Consider the following 20088-nt stretch of genomic DNA (forward strand, 5'->3'; position numbering starts at 1 on the left):
AGGGGCTTGAATGTGCAACATTCGGCGCTTATCAGACATGACCTGGACCCGCCCGGGACCTACCAGAGACCTGCCCGGGACCCGCACTGGACCTGACCGGGACCTACCAGGGACCTGACCGAGACCCGACCGAGACCTGCCTGGGACCCCGACGAGACGCGCCCGGGACTTGACCGGGACCTGCCCTGGACTTGACTGGGACCCCCCCAGTACCTGCCCAGGACTTGCCCGCGACCTAATCGGGACTTGCCCGGGACTTGACCGGGACCCGGTGAGGTCCGAGCAAGTCCCGGTTAGGTCCCGAGCAAGTCCTGGGCGGGTCGTGGTTAAGTCCTGGTGGGTCCCAGGCGGGTTCCGGTCAAGTCCTGGCGGGTTCCCTGGCGGGTCCCGATCAAGTCTCAGCATGGTCCCGGTCAAGTCCCGGGCAGGTCCCGAGCAAGTTTTTGGCGGGTCTCGCCGGGGTCCTGGGCAGGTCCCGGGCGGGTCTCGGTTAGGTCCCGGGCGAGTCCCCGTCAGGTCCAAGGCGGGTCTCGGGCAAGTCTCGGGCAGGTCCCGGGCGAGTCCCGGGCAGGTCCCGGACGGGTCTTGGGTGGGTCCCGGGCGGGTCTCGGTCAAGTTCCAGGTAGGTCCCAGGGAGGTCCCAGACAAGTTCCGACGGGGTCCAAGGCAGGTCCCTGCGGAGTCTCAAACAAGTCCCGTGCAGGTCTCGGCGGAGACCTTATTGGAAAAAATATATAAAAAAGATATATATATATATATATATATATATATATATATATATATATATATATATATATATATATTCCGTCTACAAGGTAAATGCTGTAAAATGTTTTCAACAAAAAATATTTTCAGGGAAAATGACTTTCCTGAAAATATTTTACGAAGAAAACCATTTTACGTCGAAGTAAACGGAGCCTAAAACAATAAAGATAAGACTCCTAATGGAAATAAATTACTGCACGGTCCATGTTGACACACCCACCAACCCTTAGCCACTTATACATAACACTCCCTTCCCCTTGAAATTGTCCTTGTCCTCAAGGACAAAGGATGGAAACCGAAGCTACATGTCATTGAAATTCTCCTATGTTGCATCGGCAGGAGAGAGCCCCTCCCAATGGACTAAAACTTCAGTAATTCCCTTCCTGGTGCGATACTCCAGTGACACTTTAGGTCTTGGCAGCACCCTTCCCTCTGCATTATCCACATACAGCAGCGTGTCTTATACCACAACAGTTGTCCCCACTTGCTTCTTCAACAATGATACATGAAAAACAGGATGTATTTTGGAACCTGAGGGAAGATTGAGCTTGTAAGAAACAGCCCCAATTTTTTCTAGAATCTGATATGGCCCATAAAATCTAGGAGACAACTTCAAGTGTTTCCTCATTGCTACCGACATTTGTCTATAAGGTTGTAGGCGCAAATAGACCCAATCCCCCACATTAAACTCCCTCTCTTGGTAGTGTTGGTCATAGATTTTCTTCATTCTTGCTTGTGCTTCTTTCAAATGCTCCCTGGCTTCTTTAATGATGTCATCGCGATCCACCAAGAGTTGTTCCACTGCTGCTACCTTTGAAGTGCCCGGCACATACGACAACAAAGTAGGTGGTTCTCTACCGTAGACGACCTGAAAAGGAGTGCACCCCAATGCTGAATATAGACTTGTATTATAACAAAATTCCACCCATGGCAGCCACTGAACCCAATCACTTTGCTTGGAGCTTGTAAAACACCTTAAATACATTTCAATGGTGCGATTTACTACTTCCGTTTGACCATCGGTTTGGGGATGGTAAGCAGAACTGAAATTGAATTGTACTCCATTCAAGCGAAAAAGTTCCTTCGAAAAAGAGCTGGTGAAAGCTGGATCACGATCACACACAATAGTTTTTGGGATTCCATGCAACTTGAAAATATTTTCAAAAAAAACTTGGGCCACAGCAGGGGCTGTATAAGGATGGCTAATTAGAGTAAAGTGACCATACTTTGACAATCTATCAACTACCACAAATATGGTTGTCTTACCCTTGGAGGTTGGCAACCCATCTATGAAATCCATAGAGATGTCAGTCCAAATTGCTTCCGGAATGGGTAAGGGCTGCAATAGTCCATTGGGTTGAGTAGTAGCTGCCTTGTGTCGTTGACACACATCGCATTCTTGTATAAAACTCCGAATCTGACTCCTCATTCCAGCCCAAAAAAATACTGACCTTATTCTATAAATAGTTTTATGGAAGCCTTCATGGGTGCTAGAATGGTATTCCCTGATGTTCATAGATATAAGAGGAGAGTTACCATCAAGGTATATTCTGTTTTTGAAGTAAATCAGCCCTCCTTTGTACTCCCAAGGCCCTACTGCCTTGTCCCCCTCAATCTTCTTCACTAACTCTTGCAATTGTGGCTTTGTAGCAACTTCTTCTTGAATGGGCTCCAACCAGTGTGGTATGGGGGTGAGAAATGGCAGCCAACTCTCCATATTCTGCTCTCCTTGAAAGTGCATCTGCTATTGCGTTCTCCACACCCTTCTTGTACTCAATTGAAAAATCATAACCAAGCAATTTGACCAACCATTTTTGCTGCGTTGTAGTAGTGACAGCTTGCTGCCATAGGTATTGTAGACTTTGGTGATCGGTGCGAATAATGAAATGGCTGCCCAATAAGTACGGTCTCCACTTTTGCACCGCTGTGACTAGTGCAAGCATTTCCTTTTCATAGGTTGATAATTGAAGGTTCCGTCCTTGTAAAGCTTGGCTGAAGTAAGCAATAGGGCGCCTTTCCTGCATTAACACAGCCCCTATTCCACTCCCACATGCATCACATTCCACTACAAACTCCTTAGAGAAATCGGGCAACGCTAAGACGGGAGCTCGAGTCATGGCTTTCTTCAATTCCTCAAAGGCATGCTCCGCTAATGGTGACCACCCAAAGGCATCCTTTTTTAATAATTGAGTAAGAGGCTTTGCTATTTCCCCATACTTCCTAATAAATTTTCAGTAATACCCCGTCAATCCTAGAAACCCTCGTAAAGCCTTTGTGTTTTTAGGGATAGGCCAATTTATCATGGCTTCTATTTTTTCTGGGTCCATGGCTACCTCTTTTGGCTAATAAGGTGGCCGAGATACTGCACTTCTTCCAACCCAAACTGACATTTCTCAATCTTTACAAACAACGTGTTTTCTCGTAATATTTCTAACACCCTATTTACATGTACAAGATGGTCCTTCCAATTTGCACTATAAATTAATATGTCATCAAAAAAAACAAGAACGAACTTATGGAGCAATTTGGAGAAGATGTCGTTCATGAGTGTTTGGAATGTTGACGGTGCATTTGTGAGGCCAAATGGCATAACAAGGAATTCATAGTGCCCTTGATGAGTTCGAAATGCTGTCTTTTCCACCTCTCCGGCGTACATCTTGATTTGATGGTAACCTGTCCTCAAATCTAGTTTAGAGAAAAATTGTGCCCCATGCAATTCATCCAAAAGCTCATCGATCACCGGAATAGGAAATTTGTCCTTGATTGTGATATTGTTTAAGGCCCGATAATCAACACACATGTGCCAAGAACCATCGTGTTTCTTTACTAATAAGACTGGTGATGAATACGGGCTTGTGCTAGGCCGAATCACCCCTGACTCTAATAAGCCAGAAACTATTTTCTCGATTTCATTTTTCTGGTAGTGAGGATACCGATATGGGCGTACACTTACTAGACCCGTCTTTGGTTTGAGTGGAATGCGGTGATCATGTTGTCTTCTAGGAGGCAAACCCCGAGACTCCTCAAAGATTTTTGAAAATTGTCTAATATTTTTTTCAAGTCCAGGTTATCTGAGCTGAGACCCCCTTGGGAAGTGCCTAGGTTTATTGAGAACAGAATAAATCCTAATTGCTGATTTTGGATTCCCTGTACGATTCCTTTAGAATTCACCAATCTATTCCTAGGTACGGTCAGTCCCCATAACTCTACCTCCTTTCCCTTCCACATGAACTTCATATTCAATTTTGAAAAATCCCACAGAATTGGTCCTAAGACCCAAAGCCATTGTGCCCCCAACACTACTTCACAGCCCTCCATTGCAAGCAAAAAAAAATCCATCACAAACTCAGCCTTATTGAGACATACCTGAACTCCATGGCAGCGACCTTCACTGGGAAATCGTTCCCCGTTTGCCATAGCCACTTCGAGGCACTCAACAGCTTTTAATGGCAGACCTAATCGCCTTGCCACACCGATGCTCATGAAATTGTGGGTGGAACCCGTATCCACGAGTATCACGGCCGTGCCTCCCTTGAATTGGCCCCGTACTCGCATCGTCTGGGGTGTTGAAACTCCAGTCAGGGCGTTAAGAGAAATTTGTTACGTGCTTATGTAACGTGATGAGAACTAAGTAGAAAGATTGATATGGTAGTGTGGTTGGATTTTTGAACATGACGGCTGAGTTTTGGCATTGTCGTGGTGGTAGTGGCAGTGTGGGGCATGCGGCTTTTGCACCCGCAACATCGTTTGTTGCTGCTCACGTAGGCATTCATTTTTTATTTCCACTAAAGTGCTCTCAAATCTACCAAATGACTCCATTTTTCTTTGGCATTCTTCCACTTTTCTTTAGAGTTCATGCACTTCCATTTTTCTTTGGAATTTTTCCACTTTTCTTTGGAGTTCATGCACTAGACCAACACATTGATATAGACAATCCTCCATAACTTGAAGCGATGGGTTACGGAAAGCTGTCTCTGATACCACTTTGTTACGTTTTCGGGACTCCGAGCGCGTAACTGGTTTATGAATTGGAAAATTACCAGGATCGTCTCTCCTTAGCTTCCCTATTATTGAGAAATAAGCAAAACAATTCTAGCGGTAGGATTTTCGAGGAATCCTAGACATCCTTTGGTAGAGCAATTCGAGAAGCTCTTAAACTCCCACAAACACAAGGTTTGAATAAGTTATTGACTTATGACTCCTAAAGCAATAAAGATAAGAACTCCTAAAACAATAAAGATAAGACTCCTAAAGTAATAAGGATAAGATCTCCTCATGCGATAAGAATAAGAACTCCTAAAACAATAAAGATAAGACTCCTAATGGAAATAAATTACTGCACTGTCCATGTTGACACATCCACCAATCCTTAGCCACTTATACGTAACACAATATTAATATAAATACAATCCATGTGGTTCACTTGGAACATCAAAACCAGCTCTTACCACCACCGTCCCTGGCTGAGCTAGAATTCGACTCTTGTAGGGGCGGGATTAATAAGTTTTTTTTTACGAGGGAGCTAATAATTAATAATATTATATTGTATATATAAAAAATAATTAGCTTTTGCTTATAGACATTCACTTTACTGTTACTACTCAAATAATTGCATAACATATGGTTAAATTTTATTTTATTTATTTTTCTGAAATTCCATGTCCTTTGTATTTGATTGTTTTCCTAACAACGTAAACTAAACATTCGGTGGATTGGAGAAATTTCAATGGGTGGGTTTGTTTTTTGGAGCTAGCTAGGTGGTTCTGTGTAGTTGATCAACCGCGTTGGGGTTTTGATTTTTTGGCAATCGACGGTGGAGGAGTGGTTGATTTTGATTGTTGGCAATTTTTGGTGGGTGAATTTTCGGCAGATTCTATACAGCAAATGGGTTAACCAATCTTCTAACAGCCCATTTCAATTAGCTCAATTCTAATCAACTAACAAAACTCACTGTTTTCTAACTTTCTATTTACAAAATCACCCAGCTTCTCTTATAAATTTATACTGGATGCCAGATGCATTCCACCACCTTCCCAGCCATTCTTTGTCTCACACATGGCCTTAAACTGTGTGCTTGATTTTCAAGCTTTCTCTTGATCTCAGCTGGAACTATTATGGGCTGATTGAAGACTACAATCTTGACCGGCTAATTTATCTCTCATCTTTAATTAAGGCACTTAGATATGAGTGGTATGGACCTTAGTAATTAAGGTTGCCAATTGACCAGATAAGGTCACCATGCTCCCTTCTTCATTAGACTAATTACGTCTATGAAGTTGCCAGCTCTCCATGTCGATTCCTCCTGTGCTTTTCAATGCTAATTTTTCTTCACCACTTTCATTACTTGATCTTTCTTCCAATTATTTCAACTCTTCGATATTCCCCTGGCTGTTCAAATATACAAATAGCCTTGTCATTCTTGACCTCGGTTTAATGAGTTAGAAGGCCCTAGCTATTTCAAAAGCTTTGGGGAATATGATAGCGCTTGTTCATCTTAACCTCTCTTTCAACAACTTTGAGGGGACAATACCACAATCTTTGAAAAATCTTCACAATTTATGAGAACTAAACTTATCAAAAAATATTATTGTTGAAATATATATAAAATATGAAAGAAAAATAAAAGAGAGAGCGCGGAAGCGGGGACCGGGATCCCCTTGAATTCCTAAGGAATTCGAGGGCCAAAAATTATGTGATCTAACGGTCCAGAACAATCTACAAAAAAATAATAAAAAAATATTTTGTTTATTTTAAAAAAATTAAAATAAAATTCATAAAAAACTATAAAAAATTAGTAAATTTTTTTGTGGTGGCTGGCCAACCTAGGTGGTGGCCGGCCACCACTGTTTAAATGCTAGGGGTGGCTTCGGCCACCCCAGACCGGGAGTTTGGGGTGGCCGAAGCCACCCCTTGTTCCTTGGGGGTGGCAAGGCCACCCCCAACCCGGCCCTTGGGGGTGGTTTGGCCACCCTTAAGGGCCAAGGACCACCTAATTTTTATTTATTTATTTATTATTATTATTATTTTTTTTATCCCTTGGGGGTGCCACCCCTAGCCTCTAACAGTGATGGCTGGCCACCACCTGGGGTGGCAAGCCACCACAAAAAAATTTACCAATTTTTTAAAGTTTTTTATTAATTTTATTTTGACATTTTTTTAAAAAATAAAAGTAATATTTTATTATTATTTTTTTAGTAGATTGTTTTGGACCGTTGGATCACATCCAACGATCCATATCCATAATTTGAGCCCCTCGAATTTCCTAAGAATTCGAGGGGATACTAATCCGCAAAAGCGGAGAGAGACGTATGGACTACATCCTGTATATGCACTATATAAAACAATATTACATAACTCTTTATTTATAAAGAGAATGAGTAGTGAACAAAAAACCCTAAAGTAGGTCTAAACTAATAAAGGAAGAGAATAAACCTTAAAAGAAAATATAATAACGGAGAATAAAATTATTCTATCATAAAGATAAATAATATATTAAGAAAATATCAATAAACCTAATTTATAAAATATTCCAACAATTATAATTCAGAACTCTCTTTCTTGAGAGAGGTGTATCTATCTCACAACTAGTTTGATGGGAGTTTAGCTGAATGTGTCTTTTAATTCTTTCAAAGGTGTTACTGAAGCACATTTGTCAAATTTTTTCACCCTACGCCAGTTGGACTCATCTTCTAATTTTATGTCTTTTAAATTTAGTCGAAACTGTGCTCCACCATTAACCATTTCATTTGGATACCATCAAATTGAGGTCTTGGGAGTTGGGGCCAACTTTTCCTCAATGGCTTTCAAACACAAAAGAATGTTTTATGCCTTGATATATCTTACGAATGAATCTTAGACACCATTCCTAACTGGTTTTGGGACCTTTCTTTCAACATAAATTTCTTATCTCTCTCCCACAACCAGATCACCGGTACCATACCTCTTTAATGACTTTCTTCAAGGTTTATTGGTTCTTCTACGATAAATGAGTTATAACCGCTTCAAGGTTCATTGTCACAACTACATTCCAATTTGATGGCATTGGATTTCTGTAATAACTTGAATTTTGTTCTTTAATTTATAGCCGGTAACTCTTGCCTGGCCTCTATCTAATTATAGTTTTTTTTTAAGTTTTCTTTTTAGATTATACCTTTTTATATAGGGAAAAAAAAATGTTTTTTGGATGCATCATAGTAATAATATATATATATATATATTTTTCTTTTACTTTATACATATACACACACATCCATCTAAATATATTTTTGAAGCTCATCAATTGTTTTCAATGCTTTCAATCTAAACTTTATTCAAGTTTCTAATTGTTTTTGAGTGTTTTGCTATCTGGGTATAAAAGCAAATATGATTTTACTATAATATGATTTTCAACTCACTTAAGGAAACATGTTTAAGAGATGAGAGACATCCCACTTCCTTTGCTATATCCTAGAAGGAAGGGAACCCAAAATTGGAGGAACATCCCCCTTTTGGTAGAACCGGACATTTGATGAGGTTCGACCCAGACGTGTCAACACAAAGATAAATCTGGTAAATTAAGCTGGCTGCTACCCGATGCATCAAAATTGCATTCAATCCCAGGAGCATACCCAGTTGCTCCTCTTATAGCTTCACTTATCCTACTTAAGCTGTAAGATCTCCCGTCTGGTTGGATTCCTGTAAAATTTTGAAAGGACAAAATTAAAAAAATTAAAAAAAAAAAAAAAGAGATTGCCTTTCCAAAGTTAATAAAACATATGTGGTTGAACAACCACTTCCTCCGTATTTTTTTTTTTTTTTGTCTCCCAAATTTCCCTTGTCGTGCATCACAAAGTCTGCAGCCATGGCATATGTGCTATATAATTATATAACATGTTATGGAAAGACTGGTATTGTAGGTAGGTACCTCGGATTGATTGAAAGGGGTGTCGGGATCGCAGTTGGACGGGTATGAGTCGTCTTTGTAATTAGGCCAAAGACCATGGATGCCGAAATTTGTTTCTGGGTTTTCCAGTTGTTGGATAGCAGCAACTTTGTTTTGTGTCACAGTATGATCCTGGCCACTGCATTACTTAAACCATTAGAGGGGTGACTCAAAGTACAAGTTTGGATGCATGTTAGGAGGAGGCTGAAGAGCTCAGATCAATAATTAAGAATAAAGGAAACAGTAAAAAGTTTAAATCTCTATATATTGAACCAAAACAACGCCACTCACCTGTTGTACAAAGTAGAAGAAATCGAAACCCTGTGAAACACAACCAATTGCTAGACATTGTACACGTAACAACTTGATGATGATTGAAACTTACGCTTAAATAGACTAAAACACTAAACCCTAACCCTAATGTGACTATAAAAACATAAATTAAATATTAAAAATTATTAAAAATAATACTAACCCTAAACTAATATTCTTTCTTCGTGTACTAGCCACATGATTTACAATTATATAGGTGCCCAATACTCCAATAAAAGACCCTGTCACGATTATTATCAACTCTAGCCTAAACCAAAACAACTTCTGTGTTGATCACAAGTCCTGTTCTGATGAGGACACTGCTAGCAAATCGGTTGTTGCCCACAGAAAGTGTCCTTAATTAATAGCAACCGAAGAGGAAGATTCAGCGTAGTATAAATTGCTATTTTTGTACTGATTTTTCTGATTGGAAGATTTAAGGTCTTTGTCCGTACATCAGGTAGACTGATCCATGATCCATAACCGATGATGACAAGTAAAATCTGCAATGAGAGGCAGTAAAAATAAAAAAAATAAAAAAATAAAAAAAAAACAGTGAAAAGGAACTTGACTTGTAATCATTGCCCAAAAATCAATTCTATCCCAAGTAAAAGTCAGTAGACAACAATAAGAATTCCAAAAATGATCTTCCCCTCCCCATTGTGTCAAAAAACCTCCTTACATAAAAATGTGATGTTGCGGTTGTATATATTATCTGTTAATAATATTATATTATTATTATTTATTTTTTTTAGTATTCTAAGTCTATTAGGTTTATCTTTCCTTATTCTCCTAGGTCTGTATTATTAGCCTATATATAGGCATTTTCTGTACATTATACTTTGTGATTCAATATACAACCTTATTCTTAACATAGTATCAGAGCACACGTTCTGAACCACTTCAATTTTTTTTTTTTTTTTTTTTTTTCCGTATCAAATTTTTTTCCGGCGCCGCTAGTGTTATTCGGCGAATCGTTCCTCTTGTTCCTCACGGTTCTCTATCTTCTCCTCAAGGTTTTCAGCGGATCACTATACCGTTTGAAAGCCCGGAAGACAACCATCCCAGAGCCGCCACACACAGCCCCATCTGAGTTTTCACGCGCTATCACGCGCCGCCCAAAGCTTCGGCAATTCCGCCACTACCGTTCCGCCACCAGCCGTCACGGTGGTCCGATCACTTCTCTAAGGCCACCGATCGATAGATCTTCACTCGGTGACTCCAGAACAGGCCCCAGATCCTCCATACAAAGCTGCACGCGCCCCCACACGCCCATAGAAGTTTCGCGTGTCAGATCCACTCGCCAAGACCACGCGCCACCGTTCGCACGTGTACCGCACGCACCATTGCACCATACTGCCACGTCATTATAGCCACGTCAGCAATTCGTGTCACGCCAGTCTCGCCACGTCATCCTATGTGACACGTCAGCACATACACGTTGGCAACGCCACATAAGCTGCCCACGTTAGCCTTGTGCCATGTCATCAGAGACACGTCAGCCTTGTGCCACGTCATCAATGTCAAGTCAGCCCTTGCCATGTCATCAGTGCCACGTCAGTGTTGACTTCCAGAGTTGACCAGGTGCTTTCTAACCTATTTTTTCATCCTGATTTCATTTTTGTAGTCTATTTTTGCATTTGAGCCTTCTAGATGGTATAAAACGAGATTCTTCATCATGTTCAGATTGTATTGGATGGCACAAACTATATGGTGTGGTCTCAATTTATACATAATTTTCTTAAAGGCCGCAAGCTTTGGTTTTATGTGATTGGGGAGATCAAAAAGCCAGTTAAAGGGGCTTTTGAGGAAGATGAGGCTTTTACCACTGGTTTTATTGATTGGGATAGCAAACATCATCAGATTCTTACATGATTCCGTAATACCGTACCACTATCTCATCTATTTCTGCACTCTTTGGTAGCTTTGATGAAGCAAAGGGTGCTTGGGATATGCTTACTTCTCGTTATTCTTTTGTAGATGGTGCTCACGAGTATCAGCTTTTGTTTGAGCTTTTCCATTTGAGGCAGGAATCTGGTCAGAGTATAAATGATTTTCTTGCCCGCATGCAATTCTTGTGGAACCAAATTGATGTTTCTGATCCTATCTGGAAGGATCCCACTAATGCTGAGATGTATGTTACCCGTAGAGATCAACATCGCCTTCACCAATTTTTGATGGCCTTGCGTGATGATTTTGAGCCTGTTCGTGTGCAACTATTACATCGTTCTCCTCTTACCACTTTGGACACTGCCATCTTCGCACTTGTCCGTGTCGAGACTAGATCGGAGACTATGCGCTTTCAGCCTAGTCATACAGTGTTGGCTGCACCATCCTCTGGCTCTTCGTCATTCCAACGAGAGTATTATGACAGGTCAGGTACTCCTCGACTCCCTCATAAGTCTCGCGATAACAATTACTGTCGCTATTGTCGACGTCGAGGGCACACGATTGACAAGTGTTGGCGTAATGGAAGATCTAATGCACCCACAGTAGCAGTTGCTCATACTAAGAGTGGTTCATCTCCAGCTGCTTCATCTCTAGTTGCTCCCTCTTCAGTTGCTCCCTCTGGCCACGCATCAAGATCTAGTGTCACCTTATCTGCAACTGACTTTGAGACAATAGTCAACTAGGTCATCCTATCTCGTTCTGGTAATGCATCTTCCTCTGTCCTCTCAGTTTTGCCAGGTACCTCTTCCCCTTGGCTCTTTGACTCTGCTTGTTGCAATCACATGACACCTTACCCTACTTCCTCTACCACATATGTACCTTCACCTCATTCTTCATTGATTCGCACAGCTGATGGCTCCATTATGACTGTTAAAAATATAGGCACTATCAATACACCTTCCCTTTTTGTTCCTGAAGTTTTTCATGTGCTTGAATTATCCTTCAATCTTCTTTCTGTTGGCCAACTGTGTGAACTTGGATATAGACTTTTTTTTTACTTTTCTGGTGTGCATGTACAGGATCCTCATACGAGTCAGACCATTGGGACCGGGCGTAGAATTGGGCGTATGTTCGAACTCTCATTCTTACATCTCCCCGCCACAGGCGTCTCTGCTGCTGCCTCTTCGTCCTCACCATCTCTTGCACTTTAGCATTCGCGTCTTGGTCATGCATCTACCTCTCGCGTTCAATTTTTAGCTTTAAAGGGTTTGTTAGGTTCAGTTTCCAATAATTCTTTTGATTGTAGTTCATGTCAACTTGGTAAACAACCGACTTTTCCATTTAATAATAGTGAGTCTCATGCTACTGGTTCTTTTGATTTAATTCATTCTGATGTTTGGGGACCTTCTCTTGTTGCTAGTATGAGTGGCTCATGTTATTTTGTTATTTTTGTTGATGATTTCTCTCGTTACACTTGGGTGTTTTTAATGAAATTTCGTTCTGAATTATTGGACATTTATCGTACTTTTGCCAAAATGGTTGAAACCCAATTTTCAAAACCCATCAAAGCTTTTCATTCTGATAATGCTTTAGAATATACTCAACATGATTTTCAAGCTATTCTCTAACATTATGGCACTGTTCCTCACTTATCGTGTCCAGGCACCTCACAACAAAATGGTCGAGCCGAACGTAAACTTAGGCACATATTAGACACTGTCCGTGCTCTTCTCATTTCCACGTCTGTTCCTACCCCGTTTTGGGGTGAAGCCACTCTCACGGCTGTCTACACGATCAATAGGTTGCCTACCCCTATCCTTGATAATTGCACTCCTCAATAGCGATTGTTTGGCTCTATCCTTTCATATCACCATCTCCGTGTCTTTGGTTCTGCCTGTTTTGTTTTACTCTAGCCTCATGAGCGCACCAAACTCGAGCCTCGTTCTCGGTTGTGTTGTTTTCTTAGATATGGAGTGGAACAAAAGGGCTACCGGTGTTATGATCCCATGTCTCGCCGTCTTCGCATCTCCCGTCAGGTAGTTTTTTGGGAGCATCGACTATTCCACGAAGTCGAAAAATTCAGCATGTCATCATTCCCTCCCTTTACTACCCTTCTTGAGTTTCCACTTTCTCCTACTCCCATCACCAATGTCTTGCCAGAATCTCTCTCGCTGGAACTACAGTCATCTGATGCCCTCGACGCTGTTTTGCCTGCGTCACCAGGTTTTGATGCCCTCAAGGCTGCTTCACCTGCATCCTCAAGTTCTTCGCCTGCCTCCCCAGGTTTAGCTCCATCCGTGGATCCAGTCTGCATTCCACCACCTAACCTTCGTCGATCCACCCGAGTAAGATCTCTCCCATCCCATTTATAGGATTTTCATTGCTTTCATGCCTTAGCTACTGATGTGGTATTTTTGTGACCAAAAATATCAATTATAAAAATAACCACTCGCAATAGGACGAATCTTTGTAGGATACGGCCATAGAGAGGGTGTCGAACCTCAAGGACTGCAGGGGTTTTATTATCAAAATTTAAAAGATAAAAATCAACTTAATTAAAAGAGATATTTGATTTGATTTTCTTTAAAAACTAAAGTGCATGAAAATAAAAGAGATTTAAAATAAGAGAGAGAGTGTAGGGGATTGACTTCACCTCTATCCGCACAACAATGGTTAATCGTAATTAATCCCAGAAATTCATTCTATGCATGTTATAAATAAACAAGAAACTACCTTATTAAAGAATAAGCATAATCTATCTTCGGTTGGCACGGATCGTCCACCTAACCACTAAGACGCGGTACGACCCGTCTTCCCTAGGTATAAATTATCAAATTCTATAACAGGATACATACAATCAATGAATAAGTGTAACCCATCTTCGGTTGGCACGGACTGTCTACCTAAATTACACTAAACTAGGGTGTAGTACAATCCGTCTTCGCTAGGTATGGCCTATCAAATCCTATTGATCATATGTCAATTAAACCCATTGTATAACCATCATCCTCATAATCACAGAAAATAAGAATGATTTGATTTCAATAAAAGTAAAATACTTTCTAAGACAATAGAAGAATTTCACAAGTATTGATATTGAAATTTAAGAACAATTGCATTTAATATGAAGAACATAAATCAATTGTAGCAATCCTCATAGTTATACAATCAACATGCATAAATTAAAAAGCTAGACATTAAATACAATCAAACTATTGTGCTTGGATAGGGTTACATCAACACCCCACAAAGGGGTTTAGCCGCTCATGATCTCCTAAGCTCCACAGACTATTTTACTGAATTTTTGCTCTAGAAGCAGTGTGTCTGTTTACAACGTTTAGAGCCCTATTTATAGGGATTAGGAGAACCCTAAAAACCCTAAGAAAACCGGAGAGCAGTCTCCCAGTCCAATTGGGAGACTGAAAACCAAATCAAAATCGGAATAGGATTCGCCCAAAATTGCGTTCCTATCTTGAGGGACGATTTTGGCATTGCGGAGCTCTGAATTTGGAAAATTCTATTTCACAATGATTTGTAGAAATTTAAGTTATCTTTCCAGTGCCGCTTGAATCACCTCAATCGGATATTTGAGGCAAAAGTTATGGCCAAAATACCGAGACATATGCAGATTCCAAATTTGAATCCAATCCGATTTTGACTCCAATTTGAGAAATTCCGAATTAATCCCTTCCTTTATTTGATTAAACTTAACCACAACATATAGGTCCTCTGTTATGATTGGCTAAGCTTAATCATCTCAAAGTGTGCTTTTAAGCCCAAAATCAATGGAATTAATTGCATCTTTATTTATAACCTGAAAACACAAAAACAAAACAAAATCAAACAAATAACAACGCTAAGGAATTAACATATGCAAATTAAGGGGCTTGAATGTGCAACATTCGGCGCTTATCACACCCCCAAACTTACATATTGCTAGTCCCTTAGCAATACAAAACAGAAAATAAACTGAAAAACATAAAGATAAGTCCATCTTTCGTGGGATGTACGATTGCATTTAGCATATGCAACAAGCCTTTTAAACCCCTAGGCATTCCCTAGAGGACGAGTAAAGTCTCGTGAAGGTTTTCCAAGAATGATACCCACAAACATTGTCATCATTATGTCATTCAAAAAGATAAAGTTTCACAAAAATAATGGTTCTTATTCATTAGCAAGCTTAAAATTATAAACTTCATCTTCAAAATTCCAAGGAATTTACAAGTCAAATCACTTACCAATGGCAGATTGAGGTACATAAATTTCAATTAGTGCAAAGTGAACTAACACATAATCATGAGGCTTCAAAATAATTCCAGTATGAATGAATCAACATCTCAGAATTTATTGGACTTCATATCAAATGAAACAACCAAGGCATACATTTTTTTCTTTTTTCTTGTTGTAGGCTTTGCAATGCTTAGCTCCCTTAAGCTTTCTAGTTGACCCATGTATCGAGTGTTAGGCCAATGTCTCCCAAACCAAATGGCTTTAGGGCACTAGGTGTAAAGACACCCCTAAGGACTTACTAACTCGAGTCAAAAAGGCTACGAAGCTAAGCTAGCCATTTTATTAATCAACCCAAAAATTTCACTTTTTGACGCGAACACTCACTGCTTAATGAGACAAGAGGTCCGGTTACTCAGTGAAAAATTCAAACTTGATTTTTTATTTATTTATTTTTTATTTTTTTATAACATGCCAAAGTTATTCACCCAATATGTCACCCAACAGAATTCAAGATATTGAAAACAAACATAATTGGTCTCAAAATTCATACCTCACAGACATATGCAAGTGTGCTCAAGATAGATTTAAATTGAAACAAGAAGCATCTCATGTTGCCAAAAGTAAGTAATAAGACTCAAAATCCCTAAGTCATATGATCATGTGTTCACAACTTTAAGCCTACCAATAAATTTCAAACCAAAATCAAAGCTCAACCATATGCTTAAGAATGACATAACAATAATAATGGACCGTGTTTTGTTTTTCCATACCCCCCAACTTAAATCATACATTGTCCCCAATGTATGTATAGAACTAAAGATTAAGATCAGGAGTACAGAAATACCTGAATGAGCAGATGGGGGCATATCATACCCCCAAACTTGAATGCAAAAACACATGTCCTAAAAATAAAGTGATACTCCAACCAAATACCAATCAAGTGCACACATTGTTGTAAAAAGATAAACAAAGAATGAAACAACAATGGATAAAATAGACCTGGATGGAGATCATATACCCTGGTGGAGTGGAGGGTCAAGCGCACAGGGCTTGCACTTGATCCTAGGAGGTATTTCTCAATGTAAGTTTGAGTCCCGAAGGATCTTACCTCGATCCTTCAGAAGTCCAACCAATCTCTTCCATCCCTTCTTCTTTATGATCATGTAGCACTCCACAAGGAAGAGGATTTTTCTTAACATCCCAAAACTGCTTCTCTCAGCTAATAGGTCTTGATGCTCCCCATGACGATGTTCAGGGTGTTTGTCCCGATCTGGTTTCATGATCAACCTCTTATCTTTATGGGAGTTCTCAAAAACTGGGGTAGCTAAGGAATTTGCCAAAAAAATTTCTACCCCAATGAAATCAACTTCGGCAACCTTTGAATGAAATATGTCCCCTGTGGGGTTGTCATCAGGTGGTGGAGTACTTGAAGTGAGAGGCATTGGCTCCGGTGGGTTGCTCCATGATGGGGCTCTAGATGGAGGATCAGGAGGTGGGTCTTCAATAGTTTCTCCAATGTCATCCAAGAAAAAACATGCATTCTGATCAGGCGTATTCTGGAAGGCATTGAAGATGTTCAATCTGATCTTCATATTCCCAAAAGAGATCTTCATTACTCCGGTCCGGCAATTGATGCATGCATTGGCTGTGGCAAGGAAAGGACGCCCAAGGATTACTGGAATCTGCTTCTCTGGATTTAAGACCGGTTCTGTGTCCAGAACTATAAAGTCAACTGGATAGTAGAACTTGTCCACCTTGATAATGACATCTTCCACAATCCCACGGGGTTTCTTGATCGAGCGGTCAGCCAATTGCAAGACAGTACTTGTCGGTTTCAATTCCCCTAGGCCCAGTTTCTGATACACCGAGTATGGAAGCAAATTAACACCAGCTCCTAAGTCGAGGAGAGCTCTCTCAATCTTGGTGTTTCCGATGACGCATGAAATTGTAGGCGCTCCAGGGTCTTTGAACTTTGGAGGAGTGTTATGCTGAATCAGAGAGCTTACTTGCTCGGTGAGAATGACCTTCTTGGGAATGTGCTTCTGATTCTTCCTCTTTTGAGTGCACAGGTCCTTGAGAAATTTTGCATAGGCTGGAATTTGCTTGATGGCCTCAAGGAGTGGGATGTTGATTTGAACCTGCTTGAAGGTTTCCATCATGTCTTGTATCTTCTCTCCTTATTTCCCAAAGTGGGAGGGTGCCTTGAGACGTTCTGGAAAGGGGGCCTTAGGCTCATATGGTACCTCAGGAGTGGGGGTAGATGATGAAGATGCCTCGATGCTTACTTGTTTACCCTTGTCCTGATGCAGATTCTGCGGGGCCTCAATTTGCTCATCCTTCTTTTCTTCCACATGATTGTCAACCATTCTTCCACTTCGCAATGTGGTGACGGCTTGAACTTGTTCCAGTTGAGATGTGCTTCCTTTTACCATGTATAGTCCCCTAGGGTTGGTCACTGGTTGACTTGGAAGCTTTCCTTCTTCCCTCCTGTTGAGGGTATTGGCAAGTTGTCTGACTTGAGCTTCTAGCTTGGCAATGGAGTGGGTATGTGAGTTTACTCTTTCCTCTTGAGATTTGATTGACTGCTTTATCTCGCTGGTCAGCTCATTCACTGCTTTTAGAATCCGATCCTCAAAATTAGACTCTGATGGAGACTGGTAGTGCTGTTGTGGAGGCCGGTAAGTGGAATGAGGTTGGTAAGGCTACCTGTTGGATTGAGCTTTATTGTATGGCCCTGGGGCTGAGTTGCCCGAATTTGAATTCTCCCACGAGGAATTTGGATGATTTCTCCACCCGGGGTTGTAGGTATTGAAGTACTGATCATTACCCGGTCGAGAGAAAGCTGCATTAACCTGCTCATTTGCAATATCAGTATAATTTCCATTAACAGGGCAGTTATTTACCTGATGCATAGGACTGGAACAGAATGAACATGATTCAGTGTGTGTGTGAGTAGCATTAGGAGCAAAACCAGCAATCAACAGAACTTGGTCTAGCTTCTTGGAGATAGCTTCAACCACTTGGTTAGCCATGTTTGGGGAATGGCCGGCTTCATACAAACTCTCCATCTTGGGTGCTTTAGGTGCTGGTGCCCTTCGCCTGGTGGAGACCTGCTGAAGAGAATTGTTACTCAAGTTTTGAAACATAGACCATGCTTCATCTTCGCTTTTCAACATGAATGTCCCCCCACATGATGCATCTACCATTTTTCTATTGAACTCAGTCAGGCCATCATAAAAACACTGCACTAGCTGCCATTTTGGGACAACGTGGTGTGGACATGATCTAAGCAGGCTCTGTAGTCTATCCCAAGTCTCATGAAAATCCTCTCCCTCATACTGGGAGAAGGTAGTAATGGCTCTCCTAGTATCACTGGTCATTCCTATGGGAAAATACTTCTTAAGAAATTCTTGCTGTAATTGAGCCCAAGAAGTAATAGAGTTAAGTGTTAAGGATTGAAACCAATGTTTGGCTTTTTCCTTGAGGGAGAAAGGAAAAAGACGCATCCTTAGGGCATCCTCAGTGAATCCATTCATTTTAGTGGTATCACAAATTGCTTCAAAATCACTGAGGAAGTCATAAGGATTTTCAGTGCTAAGCCCTAGGAAAGAAGGTAAACTCCGTATAGTGTTGGGCTTAATTTCATAATGGGTTGCCGTAATTTCTGGCAACCGGAGACATGTGGGAGTAGTGTAAGTGGTAGGAAGATAGTGATCTTGCAATGCTACGTGGTTACCGTCCCCCATGGTCTCAGTGGAACGTTCTTCTAGCAAATTAGAGTTCTTTTGGGATCTAATTTGTCTAAGAGTGCGTTCAATTTCAAGGTCGCAAGAAATTAATGGAAAAGATAAAGAACAACGACCGAGCATAAACTAAACAGAAATTTAAAAGAAAACAGAAAAGAAAAATAAAATAAAATAAAATAAAAAATTAAGCTCCAACAGAAAACAAACAAGCTCACAAACGGCCTTAGTTGCACTTAGGGTCTGGATGCAGGATGCCGCAAGTGCGCTCGATCGCACGGCAGGGTGCGCTCGAGCGTACTGCTGCAGATGGGTGTGAGCGCAGGAGTGGAGGGCTCGAGCACTGATGGCTTGGATCCTTATTGAAGTGCGTTTGTGCGCTCGATCGCAGTCACAGAGAAGGCAGCTGCAGACCTGTTTGCAAATTCTAAAATAAAAAATAAAAATCAAATACAAAATAGAATTAAAATTTCCAGAAAAATAAATTATTAAGCTAAAATCAATCCTTAAATTTTGACAATAAAACCGTTAAGCAATCCCCGGCAACGGCGCCAAAAATTGATGTGGTATTTTTGTGACCAAAAATATCAATTATAAAAATAACCACTCGCAATAGGACGAATCTTTGTAGGATACGGCTATAGAGAGGGTGTCGAACCTCAAGGACTGCAGGGGTTTTATTATCAAAATTTAAAAGATAAAAATCAACTTAATTAAAAGAGATATTTGATTTGATTTTCTTTAAAAACTAAAGTGCATGAAAATAAAAGAGATTTAAAATAAGAGAGAGAGTGTAGGGGATTGACTTCACCTCTATCCGCACAACAATGGTTAATCATAATTAATCCCAGAAATTCATTCTATGCATGTTATAAATAAACAAGAAACTACCTTATTAAAGAATAAGCATAATCTATCTTCGGTTGGCACGGATCGTCCACCTAACCACTAAGACGCGGTACGACCCGTCTTCCCTAGGTATAAATTATCAAATTCTATAACAGGATACATACAATCAATGAATAAGTGTAACCCATCTTCGGTTGGCACGGACTGTCTACCTAAATTACACTAAACTAGGGTGTAGTACAATCCGTCTTCGCTAGGTATGGCCTATCAAATCCTATTGATCATATGTCAATTAAACCCATTGTATAACCATCATCCTCATAATCACAGAAAATAAGAATGATTTGATTTCAATAAAAGTAAAATACTTTCTAAGAC

The 20088-nt window shown here is 40.5% G+C and overlaps 1 protein-coding gene and 2 pseudogenes across 1 annotated transcript; 2 read left to right on the forward strand and 1 right to left on the reverse strand.

Moving 5' to 3' along the window:
* The first annotated feature begins 4436 nt into the window (after positions 1–4436).
* LOC132181926 (receptor-like protein EIX2) overlaps positions 4437–20088 on the forward strand; it is a 38271-nt pseudogene continuing 22619 nt past the window's right edge.
* On the reverse strand, positions 8212–10366 carry LOC132181925 (extracellular ribonuclease LE-like; annotated as a pseudogene).
* On the forward strand, positions 11065–11631 carry LOC148585854 (uncharacterized). The gene has a single exon (XM_088516334.1). It carries the CDS (start codon positions 11065–11067, stop codon positions 11629–11631), a length of 567 nt encoding a protein of 188 aa, XP_088372460.1.

This window comes from Corylus avellana, chromosome 5 (assembly GCF_965113065.1).
Source record: "Corylus avellana chromosome 5, dhCorAvel1.hap1.2, whole genome shotgun sequence".
Taxonomy (NCBI): Eukaryota; Viridiplantae; Streptophyta; class Magnoliopsida; order Fagales; family Betulaceae; genus Corylus; species Corylus avellana.